Here is a 17,397-nt window from a genome sequence, read left to right as displayed (position 1 = left end):
TTGTTAGAAATACTTGAAGTTTGTATACATGTTCAATAATCGGCAAAAGAAAATACGTAGAAACAAGACAAAACATATACACACACATACATACACACGTACATTGTATACTTACTCTGCTTTGTGTGGAAGGTGTAAGTGGCAGAAAATCCAGAATTGACTGAACTTGAACCGTAAAAGATGAGTCTAAGTTCATTCGCGTCTGATTGCACAACTAAAGGCAGAGGCTCTGAATAACTGCAAACTGTTCTCGAACTAAGCTTTTTATTATTATTTTGTTTGCTAGCACTTATGATAACAAGACGTGGGAGGCAATTCTGTAAGCTGTTTGTAGCAAACCCAATCAGTCTTGTTATATTTAAAAGAATCAAGTGATCCCCAGGAGCACGAACGAAATACTGACAGACGTTCAGCTGCTCCCCGGCATAAAACAGATCGCTCAGGTTTCCTGGTGAAGCGGTAAATATCTTGGTGCACTCTGTGGAAATACAAGAGAGAGAGAGAAAAAAGAGAACTCGTTAGAAGAACTCATATTGCTGGCGGAGTAGATACAGTCGGTCTCTTACTTCGCATCTTTCTTTTTTTCAGAATCTACGTTGACTGTTCAAAGAATATCTGATACAAACTCAGAATCATTACCAAAAGCGTCACATAGTTGATCTTTGTTTGTCAAAACATTTTTGTTTCTTATGTAGCAGATCACCCCTGCTGGAGGTGTACGAAGGGTTACCCGTTCACTCTACACGACGTACTATCTGGAAAGAGTGCTAAGGTTGTGAGGAGACAGGTAAGTAAGGAAATCTTGCAAACCATTGCAAACGATTTGAGCTCTTTTAAGTAGCTATGTGTTCTCTTTTTTTAGCCTTCCCTTTCTTTTCCAGCTTTATGAATCACAAATGATTTCGAGTTGGTTAGCATCATGTTTGATCTCAAGAGTAAGGCAAATACGTCACCAAAACAGAACTAGTATTGTTCGATACAGGTGACAAATGCCTAACGTGGAATATCGACCTTCCTTGCCGGTTTCAAACCTCTGGACATACAATCAGCGTCCACAGCCTAGTGGTTAAGGGGTCTGTATATAAAGCGGGAGGCCCAGGTACGAATCCCGGTGGAGGCTGGAAGTTTTTTCACTGTTCTGGAATTTTCAACTCACTACAATTTCAATTATATATATATATATCTATATCTAAAGAAAGCTACCTATGGTTTTCAACTTCTTTGGCTGTTCTATGCATTCCAGTATAAACATGTACTAACTGATCCCTCACTCGACAATTGTTTGTTGGTACTACGGCACAGTAAATAATCACCCTATTATTCGCCGAGATCGAACGAACGAACGAACGAATTCAAACCAAAACAAAGTTGTTACCGTCTTAGTCAAGATGAAAGCATGCGTTCCCTATTAATGTTTTCATTTTCATCCAATAAAAAGACAAAGGACCAGATACTTTTGTTTCGATTTCAATTTTTCGTTCACTCAATCACTGCGAATTAGGCCAAGGTTCTTTTGGCTACAAAAGTGCATCATCGTGATCGTGTCATAATTTACTACACAATAGTTGTTGACAAAGATTGTCTAGACTGTTGTCGGGATTATATGCACAATGGGGCGGTCATGAGTGAGCGATTTAGTCTTTCAATCCAATGCAAACACCTTCCTCTTTTGTAACGTACATTTTTGATTAAATCCTTTTGTTTTAACATCAAAACTTTTTTCATGTCAATTCAGGGAATAATTTATCCAGTGCCGACCGCATCGTAAAATGCTACACGATCGCGATTTGACTATTTCTAACATTCGCCAACGTTTGGCAGGCACACATCACATACATCAGCTGTTCCCTGGTGTAAATTAGGTTCCACCATTAGTCAGTGGTTCCACTATTTCAAACATTCGCCAAACACGTGTGTAAAAGTAAGTTGGGCTGACGTTTCGATCCTAGCAGGATCTTCTTCAAAGGCTTAATGACAAGTAACAGTCACAGAAGGGACAAACATGACTGGCACAAATAACATACATCAGCTGTTCCCTGGTGTAGGTAAGGTTCCACCAGTGGTACCACTATTTCTAACATTGGCCAAACATTGGGCATACATCACATACTGTACATCAGGTGTACCCTGGTGTAAATTAGGTTGTGCTATTACTGTAGTTCAACTTTACAGACTGTTCAAGTACTACAGTTCAAGACTGAAACACTCCACTAAATTTTGTCAGTTACTCAATAGCTTGCCAAGCAAAAAAGAAACGGAAAGAAGAAAAAAAAAATTCGCCACATCTAAAAATAACACCCGGGTTTAATATCCTCCTCGGAATTTCCCGAGAGGATTCCCACAGAAGTAACAGCAACTCAGTACTTGACTTGATATTTGTATACATTCATAAAATGAAACAGTAGGCTAGGCAACAAACAAAGCTATTAAACATATATACCTGGAGTTTGTTTAGTACATGTTTGACAAGAAGACAAGAAAAAAGAAATAAAGAAGTAGTCAATTACTTAAATCATAAATATTAATTAAACTAATGTATCTCACTTCAGATTAAAAGATAAAGTCATGTCAAAAAAGCATTTAGGGATATTCTCGTGGTAATAACAACTTGCCCAAATAAAAAAATCCTCTAAGACAAACACCTTATCTGTTAGGTACAATATATAGTATACACACTATATTCATAATTATGTACTTAGGTATACCACATCCAGTCCAGTCATGCCAAACACTTCCATCTTATTTATCTGAACATGAAAAAGGGGGGGGGGGGGCGAAGGCTAAAGTCTAAATGCAAATTTCAGAGAAGCTTGCCCCTGAAATAGAAACACAAGTTTGGAAAAAAAAACAAACATAGGAAAGAAATACTTATCAGGTCTGAATACATGTTCAGATAGTTGACTGATATCCCAGCAGTTAGCAATAGGTGACAGAAGTTACGTGACAGAAGTCACAAACCGTAAACCTATCCCACCAGTTAACATGGGATCGGACTGACAAGCTAGAAGCTACTGTGTTTTCAGTAACTCTACCCTGCGTAGACAGTAGGTCACTGTTCTGAAACGCAATGGGACAACCTTAAACCTGGAGGACCAATTAATTTTGCAGATCATTAAAAAACAATGCTTTTAGGTCAGGGTTGTATTTCGATACCACTTTTTATTTTTCTGGGAGAAATGAGCCTTTGAATAGTTTCATCAGCTGAAGTGACTGGACTATGTAGTCTAACTATAAATCAGTTACTCAGATGTAACACCAAAACTCAATGTGAAAAGGAGACTTTCATGGCCTCAAATGATGAGTTTATGATCGGTTACATTGCTAGTTTGGTAAGAACAAAGGTGTTGAATATAAACCAAGGATGTTCTGTTGTTGTTTAAAGTTAAAAAGTACATGTTTTGGTTGAGTTACAAGAATGTCTAGAACAACAGATAAACATTAACATTTAAGGCCTATGCTGAGGGGCCAACAGTCATCATCGAATTAGCCTCAAAGGGAGCATTGCAGAGATTAAGTTTAAAGCACAAACTTGAATGGCTATAGAAACATTACAAACACTCACTTTTCTTGTTGTCGTTTTGCTTTCATACACTAAAACATATCAAGACTAATATTCTGGCCATAAGTCAACCTTTAAACGGTACCAGGTATGACACTGTGCTGCCTCTTTCCTGGTTGTTTTTGGTCCAGTTAATCTGCAGGATTCGATAACCAAGTTTCAGCTTGCAATGCAGTTTAGATAGCTGGACTTTAAGTCAAGCTTGATTTCAAGACAGGAAGGCAAAAAGTCACACAAATTTCATAAAACTTTCCAAATTGTCTGGATAAAGACATCCCTGAAACCAAAAGTAATGCCCCTAAATCAGGTTCTTTAGGTGAATGTTGAGGGACCCTTAGTCAAATCAATTTGTGAGCACTTTTCTTATTTTTTATTAATATACTCAAACTGTTTTTGGCAAAAATCGTGAAGCAACCTGAAGAAGCACAAGGTCAGAAAGATGGCAAGAGCCTGGTCATACTGCAGGGAAAACGATGTCACCGGGCTCCGTCCTTGCACTCTTCATATTTTAATCTCCCCCCCCCCACCACTGCCCCTCATTGCCAGGACACCTAATTGACCCAGGATCTTAGGGCTATATCATCCTAATCCCCTCTCTTCAAGCCTGGGGAAGGTGGAAGAGACATGTCATAGGGTGTCGTGTGGAGTGGTGTTGGAAGCATATGTTTGGGAGGGGGAGGGGGAGTATTGCATACATTAACACACCAATCAGTCAGTTGTGGGAAGCACTGCACAAGAAGAAGAAGAAGACCCTGATTCAACAGAGTATATTATCAAAGACTAGCTATCTTTTCCCAGTCCTGTTTATCTAGGAGTCTGCTGTTTCCTTGGCATAATGTCATCTCAGTGGTCTTGAATTGCACAATATGAGGTATTGTCTCCCTTCACACTAAATGTGAACTGTTCACCTGACATGTCTGCCTCAGGAATTTAGCAGTAGATCTGGGAGAACCCTTTGACCTCCAACTTTGCCCTTCTCTTCCCAAGGAGTGGATTATCTGTTAAAGGAGTACTTTTTCTAGTTAAATATAGAACTGTTCATGTTTTAATGTTAACTTTCATTATAAATAATATTCTGTTATTTGTAGATATAGAGGAGGGAAAGAGAAAAGTACTAAAAAAAGGACATTGGACAAATATAAAAAGAGTTTCAGAACTTGTGGATGCATGGAGAATAAAAGTCTCAAAGAAAAAGCTACCTTACTAGAACATTAAAACTTACCCAAAGGCTTCTAAATTTATATATACGAACAGAGTTTTCTCTAGAATTGCTAATAGTCATCTTTTTTTTCTTCTTCAAATTGATGCTTTGAGGTATAAAAATAGCAGGAAAACTTGTAGGCTATAGCTAGCTCACAGAAAAGCTCATAGAAGAATAAGTCCCCTTCAGACCTTTTTCAATCCCTTCCTCTCCCCCTTCCCCCATCTCTGGGAAAAGGGAATTCCTGCTGGGGGAAGTCAAACTCTTGAGACAACATCAAACCAATGTCGTAACGTCAGTATGTATACACAGGGTAAAATTTTTGTTTGGTCAAACTCCTCTTTTAACTCCTTTTCTAAGCAGGAGTATATATTCAGACCAAATTTTAAGGGACAATTCTCAAACTGGCTGTGGGTATGTTATGCATTTTAAACATGAAAAAAAAAATTGGGATCAAATGCCGGTTAGGCCAGTTTCAACTTTTTTGGAAAATATTAATCACTCCTTTAACAGGGAGCTAACCTCAAAGGTGACTGCTAGAAATTGGAAGTTTCATAATAGACTGCAAAACATTATATTCCTTGCCTCTGGGAAAGATGTATGTAACAGAATAGATCTAAGTACCAGACATAGAAATGATATAATGGCAATGTGTAACAGATATAACTAGTGTTGCCCCCCCCCCCCCCCCATAGTCGTTTGCGCTATCGCATATCTGTATCGGTAACATTGAGCCTCATTACTAATCATGGCAAACCGATATTGAACATTTTTTGTTCACAACAAAGCCACTTCTTGTTATTTGCGATGATTTATTAATCTGCTCTAAAAAAAACCCATTTCTTTAGCCTCAGTTTAGATTAATGGCTAATGGTCAATATGTCGATCAGCTGGTCAAAGACGCAAGTTCTGAAAACTATTTACCGATTACGATTTGTAAACAGACCAGTCAGGCCACTTAATGTTACATACATAGCAGTCTGGGCACTGTATTATACAAGCAAACACAATATAATTAAAACTGGACATATCTGATGACACCTGTTTTGCCCATATTATTGGCAAGAATCTAAGAAAACTGTTTGCACAATCAAAATGTAAACATGGCATATTTAGACCTACAAACAATGCACTGCGGTCAAACACAATGTAAGAAGAAACTTAATATGTACTGTTGAACAACATTTGATAAACTATATACAGTAACTACAGTAGTAGCCTATCACACTAACTTGCACAGTGCTTGTGAGCTTCCGCTGAGAAGAAAATGCTACCACGTGGAAACCTCCTATATTAAATCATTCCAAAAAATGCGTATCTTTTAAAAAGCTGCAACGAGTATCATTGATGTAGTTTGTTCAAACATCAATATCTGATGAAAAAATTGTATTTTGAGAATCAAGTTTGCGTATCACAATTTGTTGCCAGTTTACGAAATATTTCAAACACAAAGCACGTGCTTATTTTGGCTAGGCTTAGTCGTTAATATAGCTGGCTAATGGTAGGATAGAATTGTTTAACGGAAATTACAAAGTTGAAAAAAAAAATCATTTTTTGGTTCTGTTACCAAAGGGGAAAAGTAAAAGAATTTAGCCAGGATACGCTAATGTCTTTTCTTCCATGAAATCCGTTTTATAGATCGCACGATGTCATCTTTTAACATTTTTGCTACGAAATTTGTGGCTCCATTTGGCGACAGTCTGTATAAGACTTGCAGCCTAAGTGTTGAACGTAGTTGGTCAAACAGAGTAACGATTCCCTCAAAGGAAGTAACAGGAACGAAAGGCTTGTATATTTCCACAAAAAAATAAGTTGTAGTTTTATGGGGACTCGTGAGGTAACCCATGGGATGTCAGACACTGTAGTGACTCGGTAGTGACCGAATGAATTTTGCACACTTGGTTATATGGGTGGGTGTGACAAAGTTACTAGTGACCAGGGGTGACTGACATTGTAAAGTAGTGTGAGAAGGCCTGGGCTTTGATACTTGTAATAATCTGGACTCAAATTTAAAGCTATAAATTCGGGTCAGTTTACTACCATGCGTACCTTAGCTTTAATAACTTGTCAGCAAGCTCATTCTGATTCCCAAATCTACCCATTCTTAACACGTACCGACACCAGCCAACTTTTGTCCAAATTTTACACTGTTCCAAATTTTCCTGGTATCATTCTAGACACGGCAGAAAGAGTGCTCAGGTTGTGGGTAGACAGGTAAGCAAAGTAGTTTCTTCAATTGTTGTGAATTCTTTTAGATTCAAACGATTGTCTATCAATTTTTTGACCAACCTTTAACAAACATTTGGTGAGTGTCCTTTTGAAATTTCTGCACAATTTTTCATGTTCTGCATTCTTTTTCTGAAGGTTCGCTCACCTCTTTCTCTCTTTCAACAAAACATATATATGCGAACTGCCTTGCAAAACAGAAAGACAGGAGAGGCATGTGTGGTATTCAACACGTACATGTAGAGGTATATAAATGTGTCCAGGTTGTTATATGTATTGGCGCATGGCCTCAACTAATCCAGATATGCCATTTAACAGAACTTGAATTAAGCAATCAATGGCAATGCCATATGTCAAAAACCCAAGCAATACCAAAACTTGTTTTATATCATCTAGAACAAAACACTTTATGAATTCAACGCCCTGAACAGATACCTGAACATGTGACATGACATGACATGATCTGTGATAGAAAGAGCAATTATGAACTAACAAATTTGCATGTACAAATTAACTTTCAATTAAGCCCCCGCCACCCCTTTTTTCTTAGAGTACTCTACAGCCAGCCAAACTCACTACTCAATTTCCCCCCTTTTTTTTTTTTTCTTTTCCCCGATATTCTCAATACAAGCACCTACCTTCACATTTTCCAAACAGCCCTTTGAGACACTTCAGACACTGCATTGTCTGTTGTTGTGTCTGGGATATAATTAAAGTCTCAGTACATGTTTGCCAAATTTTAAACTATGACCTTTCCAGCTAACTGCACTAAAAGCTTGGTGTAAATGACACCAGTTCCATGCAATTTTCATATCAATATTCATTATTTTTATTGAGTTATCTGTTGTAAAACATTTTTGAGCTGAATAAAGTAAATGACGGCCAATGGTGTTTGAGGTTTATGCAACCTTTTTATGTCAGTCTGGCACTCAAACAATAGTGCTGGTCTACTTTTGCAGTGCTAGAAAGTGTATCACAAGGAAAGGAAGATCATAACTTTATGCCAGTGTGACAACCATTTAAACTTTCGTTTACGGAAAAAGGTGATCCAATATGTTAGAAACAGCTCACGATCAAGCTTGAAATACTTCGGAGATACCCAAAATGTCAGGTCCTCGTATTAAAGTTTTTTTTTGGGGGGGGAGAGGGTTCCAGATGAAGATGCCTTATATTCGCTCAGCCCTGGTGTTGACCCAAGCACCGAATCCCCTCCCCCCTCCCCCTTACCGCCTAGTACATTTGCTTCTTTGCTCTTTGAAATGATTTTGATTGCCTTTTCATACACTTGGTTAAAGGGAGTGAAGACTCGCGAACAAAGAAACGTCTGATGCTGGTAAATCTGACCTAGTTTCGAATGAGGTGTAACAGAAGTGTTAGACACCACCATCGATCCCAGAAAATATACACACAGCTTGCTACCGTCGGTAACTACACACTAGTGTACAGTCAATACATACAGCTACGGTCAATACCCACAACACAGTGTACATAGCAGCGTGGACATCTCAGGTCCAGATAAAAGATTGCATTTTGTAGCGACAAGAAGAAAACTTCACTTGCAAGCAACCAAAAGTTAACTTTTTCAGAGGGCGGCACCCGGTTTGGGGCGAGTTTTCAATGCCTTTAAATGCTCTATTATAACAGTAGAGGTAATATTATTACATTTAGTCTGACAACATATTACAAACACTTGCATAAGTGATTCATGTTCCCAGACTATCGGTGTCACCTGCAGTACTCATGTTACAATCATGTGACAAACTGCTACATTTGGCTAGACATGTTTTGGCACTGAGCTATAAAGTGAAAACGGCATTGCAACAAAAGGAAAGAAAAGCAAAGGAAAAACAAGTCTGTAAAAAAAATTATATGTATTTTTCTTTTTTTGAAACCTTGAAAGTACAGAAGAAATCAGATCACAGGATATGTAGTGCACATAATTCCTAAAAACAGGGAGCTCCCTTTTAGTGGGTGAGCTCACAGCACCCGGCTGGAAATAAAAAAATTGTTACTGGTATGCAAGCATGAGAATGATCAACATAATTTTTCACAATAAGCTGTACCAAAGCTTCTTTCTATAAAATTGTTAGAGCATACTTTAATATTCAGTATGTGTACATTTAAGTACCAGCAGTATAGTACTATATGCTATATTGTACAATAAATCACCAAGTTGGTTGCATTTTTAAAAACAGTAAAATTGTTCAACAAGAAAACAGTACGGTGTTAAGTATAGTTAGCAGCAGCATATAGTCCTATGTTTCTATTGTACAGCACATCACCTTGTCCATTGCAACTGTTAAAACATACAACAATGTAGTTAGTAAAGTACTGCACAGTGTGTTAAGTACTAGCAGAACAGTGGTACGTATACTGTTTATACACAATTACAGTTGAAATGTTAACCACATGGTTATGTGCTGTACAGTCATATGACTGTACAGCACATAACCATATGGTTAACATTTGAACTGTAAATGTGTTCTACAATACAGTAATACAGTAATAAACAGGTGTTTTCAGACATTTCCTCAGTGAAATTGGGTCAATAAAGTGGACGATACAGTAAATATAGGTTACATTTGTGCAATGAACATGCTGATATGGGCGGTCGCAGTGATTTTACGGTAAATCGTTCACGCCAGAAGGGCAACAGAAAATAAATTTCTTTCTTTTGATTGTGACAGCTTTTCTCCATTAAACCCACCTGGTCAGAGTGCATTTAGAATAAAAATAATTAAAATTTGTTTTCCAAAATTCATCAACAAACACACATTGAGACTTAAAATACTAGCAGTATAGACAAACGTTAGATATTAGATGGCAGTACCTCACCGCACCACAGGGTTAGGAATATGACAAATGGTCATTTCCTTACACTGGGGAATGGGGGGGGGGAGGAGGATCTCGTTATGAAGAAGCACACCAAAGGAAGGAGTAAAACTTACTAAGAGTGGATAAATGTAGGACATAATCAATAGTACTATTTGTTCAGACTGTTGAGAGAAGGTAGGGAGGGAGCTATTTGCAAATAGTGATTATTCTCATATCCACAACTCACATTTTGCAAGGTTTGAACCTTAAAATGACCAGTGCTCAGTGTGGTAGCTAGCCATCGTTGCTAGTCAGCACAGAGCTCCGCACCGACCAACGCAGCAGACATAAGCCGATTATTTGCTAATTAGACATGATTGAAAATTGGATTTAAATGATTCAGAATTGTTTTTTGCCACTCACCAAAGTTAACCATTAAATTTGATTGTAGGCCTACTATAATATACTGCAGATATAATTAATGTAATATAATTCACTGAGCATGACCTCTAGGTACACTTGTTAAATTGCATTTTTTTTTCTACAGTAGCTTTAGGTCCTTAGAAGCCAACGGAGGATCAGATACTGCAGTAAGGACTATGACCAACTTTGTAACTACACTCAAGCACACTCAGGATCAGACCCAACCCACTATCAAGATCTCATTCCCCTCTTGGGACAATCATGACCCCCCCCCCATCATGACACTCAGGGGATCATCATTAATTTGACCCAAAATCTTGGGTCAGTTCCCCTAGTCTGATCTGGATATTTACAAAGTACAAAACTTTAGCAAAATTAGCAAATTTGAAACAGTTTGAGAATTTCTGTTATGTGCTAATAATTGTAACAGTTTATATTCTATTTGATAAATATATATACAATTTGGCAATATTTATGTCAAAAGCAAGTATTATTCATTCATGTCATCAGTGTATTAATTACATAATTAACTAAAGACAGAAACTATTCATGCATGGCTGCGCAAGTATACCTGCCTAACTGCCTGCCTGCCTGCCTGCACTTCTTGAGAAAAGTCACACAAGGCAGATGCCTAGATATGAAAACCAAACAACTTGATCCACTCTTAACCCCAGTCCCCTTTACATCAAGACTATAAACCCATGCGACGATGATCATGACTATTTTACGTCAATTGTCCTCGTCAAGCAAAATCTATAAATACTTGGTACTGTTTGTGGAAAGTTCAGACCAGCAAATAAACCTCACCACACCTGCTAGCAAATATCTGTAGGAAATGTTCTCGTCTGCAAAGGATATAAATGTGAAGGAGAAATGCATTCCTTTGTGCCAGGGAGTATATTTTCTGTCGGATATACCCTTACAAGTAATTATTAAAGCCTAGAACTGGGATAATAAAATGAAAGACTCAAAAAAAAAAAGTTCAACGTTGAGAGTACTAGTAATAGAGTGGACAAGAGGAAGAACGGACACAGTGAAGGGAGGACTAGGTCATAAAGGACAGGGTAATATACTAGGACAAGGGACAGAGAGGACAAGAAGAAAAGGCAAGGGGGAATAGAGGACAAGGGGACAGAGAGGACAGGGTGAAGAGAAGACAAGGGGATAGAGAGGACAAGGAGATAGAGAGGACAAGAGGGAAGAGAGGACAGGGTGAAGAGAATATATTAAGGATAAATGAGCTTAAGGGAAAGAGAGGACAAGAAGTGATGACCAGAGGGAAGAGAGGGCAAGGTGATATAGGACAAGGAAAGAGAGGACAGGATTAAGACCAAACAAGGGGATAGCGAGGACAAGGAGATAGAAAGGACAAGGGGGAAGAGAGGACAAGGGAAAAGAGAGGACAGCATGAGGATAAGTGAGAGAGAGGACAAAACGAAGAATGCAGGCAAAGAGAGGACAAGGTGATATGGACAATCGAAAGAAAGGACAGGGTGAAGAGAAGACAAGGGGATAGAGAGGAAAAGGGGAAAGAGATGGTAATTTTGGGAGAGGACAAAAGGAAGAATGCAAGGTGATATTGACAATGGAAAGAGAGGACAGGGGAAGTGAGGACACAGGAACGGGAGGACAAGGATGAAGAGAGGACAAGGATGAAGAGAGGACAAGGTAAAGGGAGGACAAGATGATGAAAGCTAGGACAGGGTGAACAGAGGACAAGGGGAGGAGTGGAAAAGGAGTAAAATTTTTTCTTCATTAGCATGGGTGCTGTTTACAAAGGCAATTACATAATCTCAAGTTGCAATCTGAACAAGCTACATAGGCAACAAGTAGAGGATGCAATAAGCAGACTAAATTTATACAATTAGGAAAAGATGGTGAAGAATCAGTAGTGTAAAAGTAGCATATACAGCAGCACAGCTTCATGCATGACTCAATGTCCTCCATCTTCTGCTGACTCTTCAGAGAGAGACAGAGCTCTAGAGCTAGTCTCCCTGCTTATAATAATACTCGCTGCAGCCAGATATAACATCATGATGCAGATTGCTTCTCGCAACATTCACCCTGAGCCAAACAGGGACCTATGTACAGTGTGTCAGCTGGCTGTAAATCTTGCCCATGCACCAGCTACTCACCATGATCCCTTGTTTTCACATCATGATAACAGACAAAACAAAAACAGCAGAGTATGTATACCCCAGAGGAATGATCAAAATGTTAGTTCAAAGAGGTTGTGAGATATACAGTAAGCTCTATGAAATATGATCCACAGCGGAGAAAAAAAGAAATACTTCATGTATCGGAAATCGGGAATAGATCATTCATGCTTTCTGTGGAATATGAAACACAAAATGCTGCAATCCAGCATATATTACAAGTTGGTACAATAGATGTGTAGACCAGCTATATAATAAATTATCTCTGGAACAAACCCATAACTCTCACCACCCTTCCCCCCTTCCTCCATCCTTCCTGTGCTCAAGATAATTTAAGAGCATTGGTACTTTAATTAAAGCTCTATCAAGGATAAACTGCTATTGGAACACAGAGGTACTGTAGGCCTATAGCCCCAATTACCCTCACAAGTGTAGTGACAGCTAGGCAAGCCTTCACTTCTTAAGCACCACATAGATCAAAGTAATGTTCTGCTGAGAGAGAGAATCATTGAAGGTATAAGAACCACAGCCACTCAAAACATTTAGTAATTCACAACCTACTTATTAGACAGAGTTAAAGATCCTTTTGGAAATCTGGTGGTTACCCAAGGGATCGACACACACACACACACAGAGTCATCAAAGTTAAAGCGAATGTAAAATAAATCACAGTGACATCTTGCAACCTACAGAAATTTGCATGCAAGAAAATTGCATTGCAAAACCAAATATATTCAGTGTTTTCTGTATAGTTGAAGAAACTTAATACTGATAGGATTCACCATCAACATAAATAAATATTTTTTTAAAAAGCATTGAGGAACGAAGTTAATGTTCCTGAATTGAAAATTCTCTGCAGAAAGTAAACTTTTGCAACTTAGATTTGTAAGGAGTAAAAGAAAGAGGGTAAAGTCATGGACATGGGATATGGGCCGGGCGGGACTGAGCAGTTCTGAAACGTCATAACCAACCAAAAAGGTACGGTAGATGGTGGGGGGGGGGTTCAAAAGTAGAAAGGAGAAAGGTAAGAGTGGAGGATCGAACTAAATACAAGCAAGAATCGTCGGAGAGAGGAGCATTTATATATTAGTACCAGAGCAACTTCGCAGAACCGGTACACACACAAAAAGTATAGGTGCCCCTGCCAGAGAAGAACATTATATAGGAATGTAGAAACATCATCCGTAGCTTGTCTAATTCAAAGGGCTACAGATCACCAATCAAGCTGCAACTGATCTACTATACAAACACAGTGAATAATCTTAGATTGTAAAGTAATATTATTGTAATAGAAAAAGTCGCTGTTTACTATGTACACAATTGTAAAATTTTGTTTCACTACAGGCTGTTGTTTTTTTTTTACAGAACCAATCTACTATCTTCCGCATTTTGCATCCTGAAAGAAAAAAAACTTGCTTTGTAGATTGTAAATGTGTGTAATATATGTGGCAATATAAATCTTACTAAATTTAGGTGAAATAAATACACTATTTTACTGCCTTTAATGTTCATCCAACATTACAGTAAATATGGCTGATTTTTTCTGCCCACTGAGCCTTCCAAGACATCCAGCAGTTTCTGCAAACGTTCATATCTAATTTACATCAACCTTAGTCTAGACGGTAACTATTGTCAGTGACACACTGACAGTTGTTCATGAATACTAGCCATAAAAAAGTTTTCTTTTTGTGAACATGTTTCAAGATCACTCGATCGATCGTTACATCTATCTCTATGTCAATAGTCCAATTGTATGATATGTTGACATTTATTGACAATTTTTCATCCTAAGATTTAAATACGGTACTAATGAAAACCACAACTGTAAATGATTCATTTTAACCACATCCACCGTTTTGTTACCGATTAATCCGAAACTGTATTGTTACCAAATTGGCATTTTAATCAATGTCCTATTTTTTTTCCCCTTTCAATCCAAAGTTTATTTGTAATTGGTTCTCTGTCTTTCTTTCTTTCTAAAGTTCATTCGTTTCTTTTTCTGTCTTTCTTTTGTCTGTTAATGCTTTTATTCTTATATTATGTGGTTCATTATTCCGTACATCCGGCTGTTCTTTCTGTCTTTTCTCTTTGCAAGTCAAAAGCACATTTAATGGTTATACAAATTGGCCCCTCACTCACCCCTCAACTTTCAGCCTCATTCGGTAGACGTTTTTTTGTCACCACACCTGTGTTTGCATGGACTCTAAACCACCAGCTCATTAACTGAGATCTAGTTTTAAGATACATTAGAAGGTATTGAGGATACTTTCCACCAATATCAATATAAATAAACAGACACAAACAACATGTAGTTCTGGTAATGTGATTTATGAGTACACATTTGTAAGGACACACCAAACTAACTTTCTTCTGCAAGTATAGTAAAAAAAAGGTCCCACTCCTATCCACAGCTCTAGGGGATCACATGTATTATATTACCATTAGAAGATATAAGAGGATACTTTCCACCAAATTGATATCAATATAAATAAACAGACACAAACAACATAAGAAGATTTAAGGTGATTTATGAGTACACAATTTTATAGGACACACCAAACTAACTCTCAAGTCTACTTTTACCTGCGAATAAATGATCACATTGCAAGAAATAAACAGACACACCGACTGCCTGCCAATCATTTAATCTATGTAAAATTATTTATTAAAAGGAAGTAATTCTTCTCTATGCCGACCGGAACCTGAACCTGATGAACGCAGATGGTTCCTGCACATTCATCATCACCCCTGAGAGGCGGGTGGAAGAGTCTAACATAGAAATTACAAAACCATGTTGTTAGTAAATGAAGGGTGAAGAAAAGTTCACTATATACACTACCAAATGACGATAAAAACAAATCAAAGAAATAAAAAAAAAAAAACCACAGCTGTTAATTCTGAGAATCAGTTCTTTATGTTACATAGGTCTCCCAGAGTTCAAATTAACCGAAACCTATGATTACCTCAGACCGGAGTTCCAGTCATAGTCTATATACATCTCACACAATGTGAGTCTGTCAACTGTGTCAACACAGAGACAGTAACACAGGCAGATCATTTTGAAGAGAGTTTGACCAGGGTACACAAATGCCACCCACTTGCGGGGTAGTATCCATGCATGACTGACACAGGCAGGTAAGATTAAAAATATTGTCAAAGGGGAAATTATTGCAGACAATATATTCCTTTAGATATTGATTTCAATCTTGTCTAGGATCAGGAGAGTGTCTTTGTTAGTACCTCTTCATTATACACACATAATAGGTGGGATCCAGACTAAGAGAAACACAAAACCAAAAATCACGGGGATGATAAATGTCGAGAGTCCCGACCGTAAATAGGAACTGGAAGGAATGCCTGATGGTACACTACCGATCCAATATATTAACCTCTCAGTTGGGGTTAACCCTGACTACTATTTTACAGGAGTATGCATGTTCAGTTTTGATAGTACTGTAGATGAATGCATGCTTCTCTATCCACACATGATTGTTCGTTGTACAGAGGAACATCCCGAAATGCTGCTTGAAAGTAGCATAGAAAACGTCTTCCAATTTAACTGACATTACTGTCTCCTTCTGTACAGTATGTGATGTGTGACCCTCCTGACAAGGTGAGTCACAGTTGAGGGTCTGTAACAACCCTTGATTCTGCCAGAAAGGAGGTAGCGATGTTGAGTAAAGTCTTTTCTTTTTTTTCAAAGTTTACAAGCAAACCCTACCTGTTCCAACTAAATTTTTTATTCCAATTGGCTTACCAAGCCAACCCCTCCTACAATGGATTCATGTCCTACAATGGATCCATGTCCTACAATGGATCCATGTCCATAGTTTTCCCTACTGACATATACCCCTCTCTGGTTTTGTGTCAGGTAGATCATTTTAATCTCTACAACACCAAAGTTGGAAATGTTTACACACAATTTTGGCCAAAGGTCATTTGGTGTCAATGGAGACCTATCCAAGCATGAAATCATTTGTAAAGGGGTACAACTACCACAAGAGCAAGTCAGTCAGAGGTCACCACCTTCAGCAAGATGCAGACAAACATCACATTTGGTTTTAGTAGAGAACCAGTTCTCTGAAGGTCATCATCTTTATGCCATTTCTTATTAACAGCACACCTGGCAATATGCCTAGAGGATATCCCCAAGTCAGAGGTCAAAGTTTATCAGTGTGAATAGCTGACCCCTTTTTGAGACCCACCTGTATACTGTAAAGTGTAATTCTACTTAGGACTTTCTGTACCTTTGATATCACTTAGGGGAGGGGGGGGGTGAAAAAGGGCCAGAATGGTTTTGTACTGTGACTCAATTGACATATAGAACCGCAGGCAGGGTTACAACAGTTGGAATGTTTTATCCTGATTGCGTCTTAAAGTTGCAACGTTATGGTCATTTGGCATGCATACAGTGTGGTTAAACATGAGAAAGTAAGAACTGGGGGAGGGGGGAGGGGGCAAGGGCCATTTCAGTTCAAAACCAAACAACCAAACCAACTGTATTAGATATATTATGCTGCATTTGACATACAATCTGGTTGTTGTATCTGGTGTGGTACCAAAGCCAACAATAACAGGAAAAATATAAGTTGCCTGGAAAACATACAGTAACTTTTTATTTCGGTCCGCCGAAATCTGGCACATAGTTCAAAAGATCGCCACTGAAAAAAAAATGCAATGCATGAAACTTTGGGGAGACAATTTTTTTTTTTTTACATGATGACTGAACAGTCTGTAATTTTTTTTTATTCGGGTCAGCTAACATGGTTGTTAGATCTATTGAGGGCCGGATATCAAAAAAAAAAATGTTCAAAAAGATATGACATGTATGGCTTGTTCAGAATTTGGCAACATGTGAATCCCAATTAAATGTTCCTTCTCCAAGGGATAGGAAGGAAGCAGCTGATAATTGCTTCCCATAATTCCATAAGAGGCCGGAGAATATTGTCTAGAGCAACAGTATAATCTCTCAAAATGGGATCATATCTGTTGCTGGTACAAAAAGAGGACATGAAATA

General features: G+C 38.2%; 1 protein-coding gene across 1 annotated transcript in view; it reads right to left on the bottom strand.

Moving 5' to 3' along the window:
- Positions 1-17,397, bottom strand: part of LOC139965294 (uncharacterized) — a 102,522-nt gene that overhangs the window by 60,921 nt on the left and 24,204 nt on the right. The window contains exon 3 of the mRNA XM_071967508.1: positions 116-478. Within this exon, the coding sequence (XP_071823609.1) occupies positions 116-478 (363 nt within the window). The remainder of the gene's footprint in view (positions 1-115; positions 479-17,397) is intronic.

This window comes from Apostichopus japonicus, chromosome 3 (genome assembly GCF_037975245.1).
Source record: "Apostichopus japonicus isolate 1M-3 chromosome 3, ASM3797524v1, whole genome shotgun sequence".
In the NCBI taxonomy this organism is placed as follows: Eukaryota; Metazoa; Echinodermata; class Holothuroidea; order Aspidochirotida; family Stichopodidae; genus Apostichopus; species Apostichopus japonicus.
Note: the sequence above shows the minus strand (reverse complement) of the source record. Positions and strands in the feature narration are given on the sequence as shown.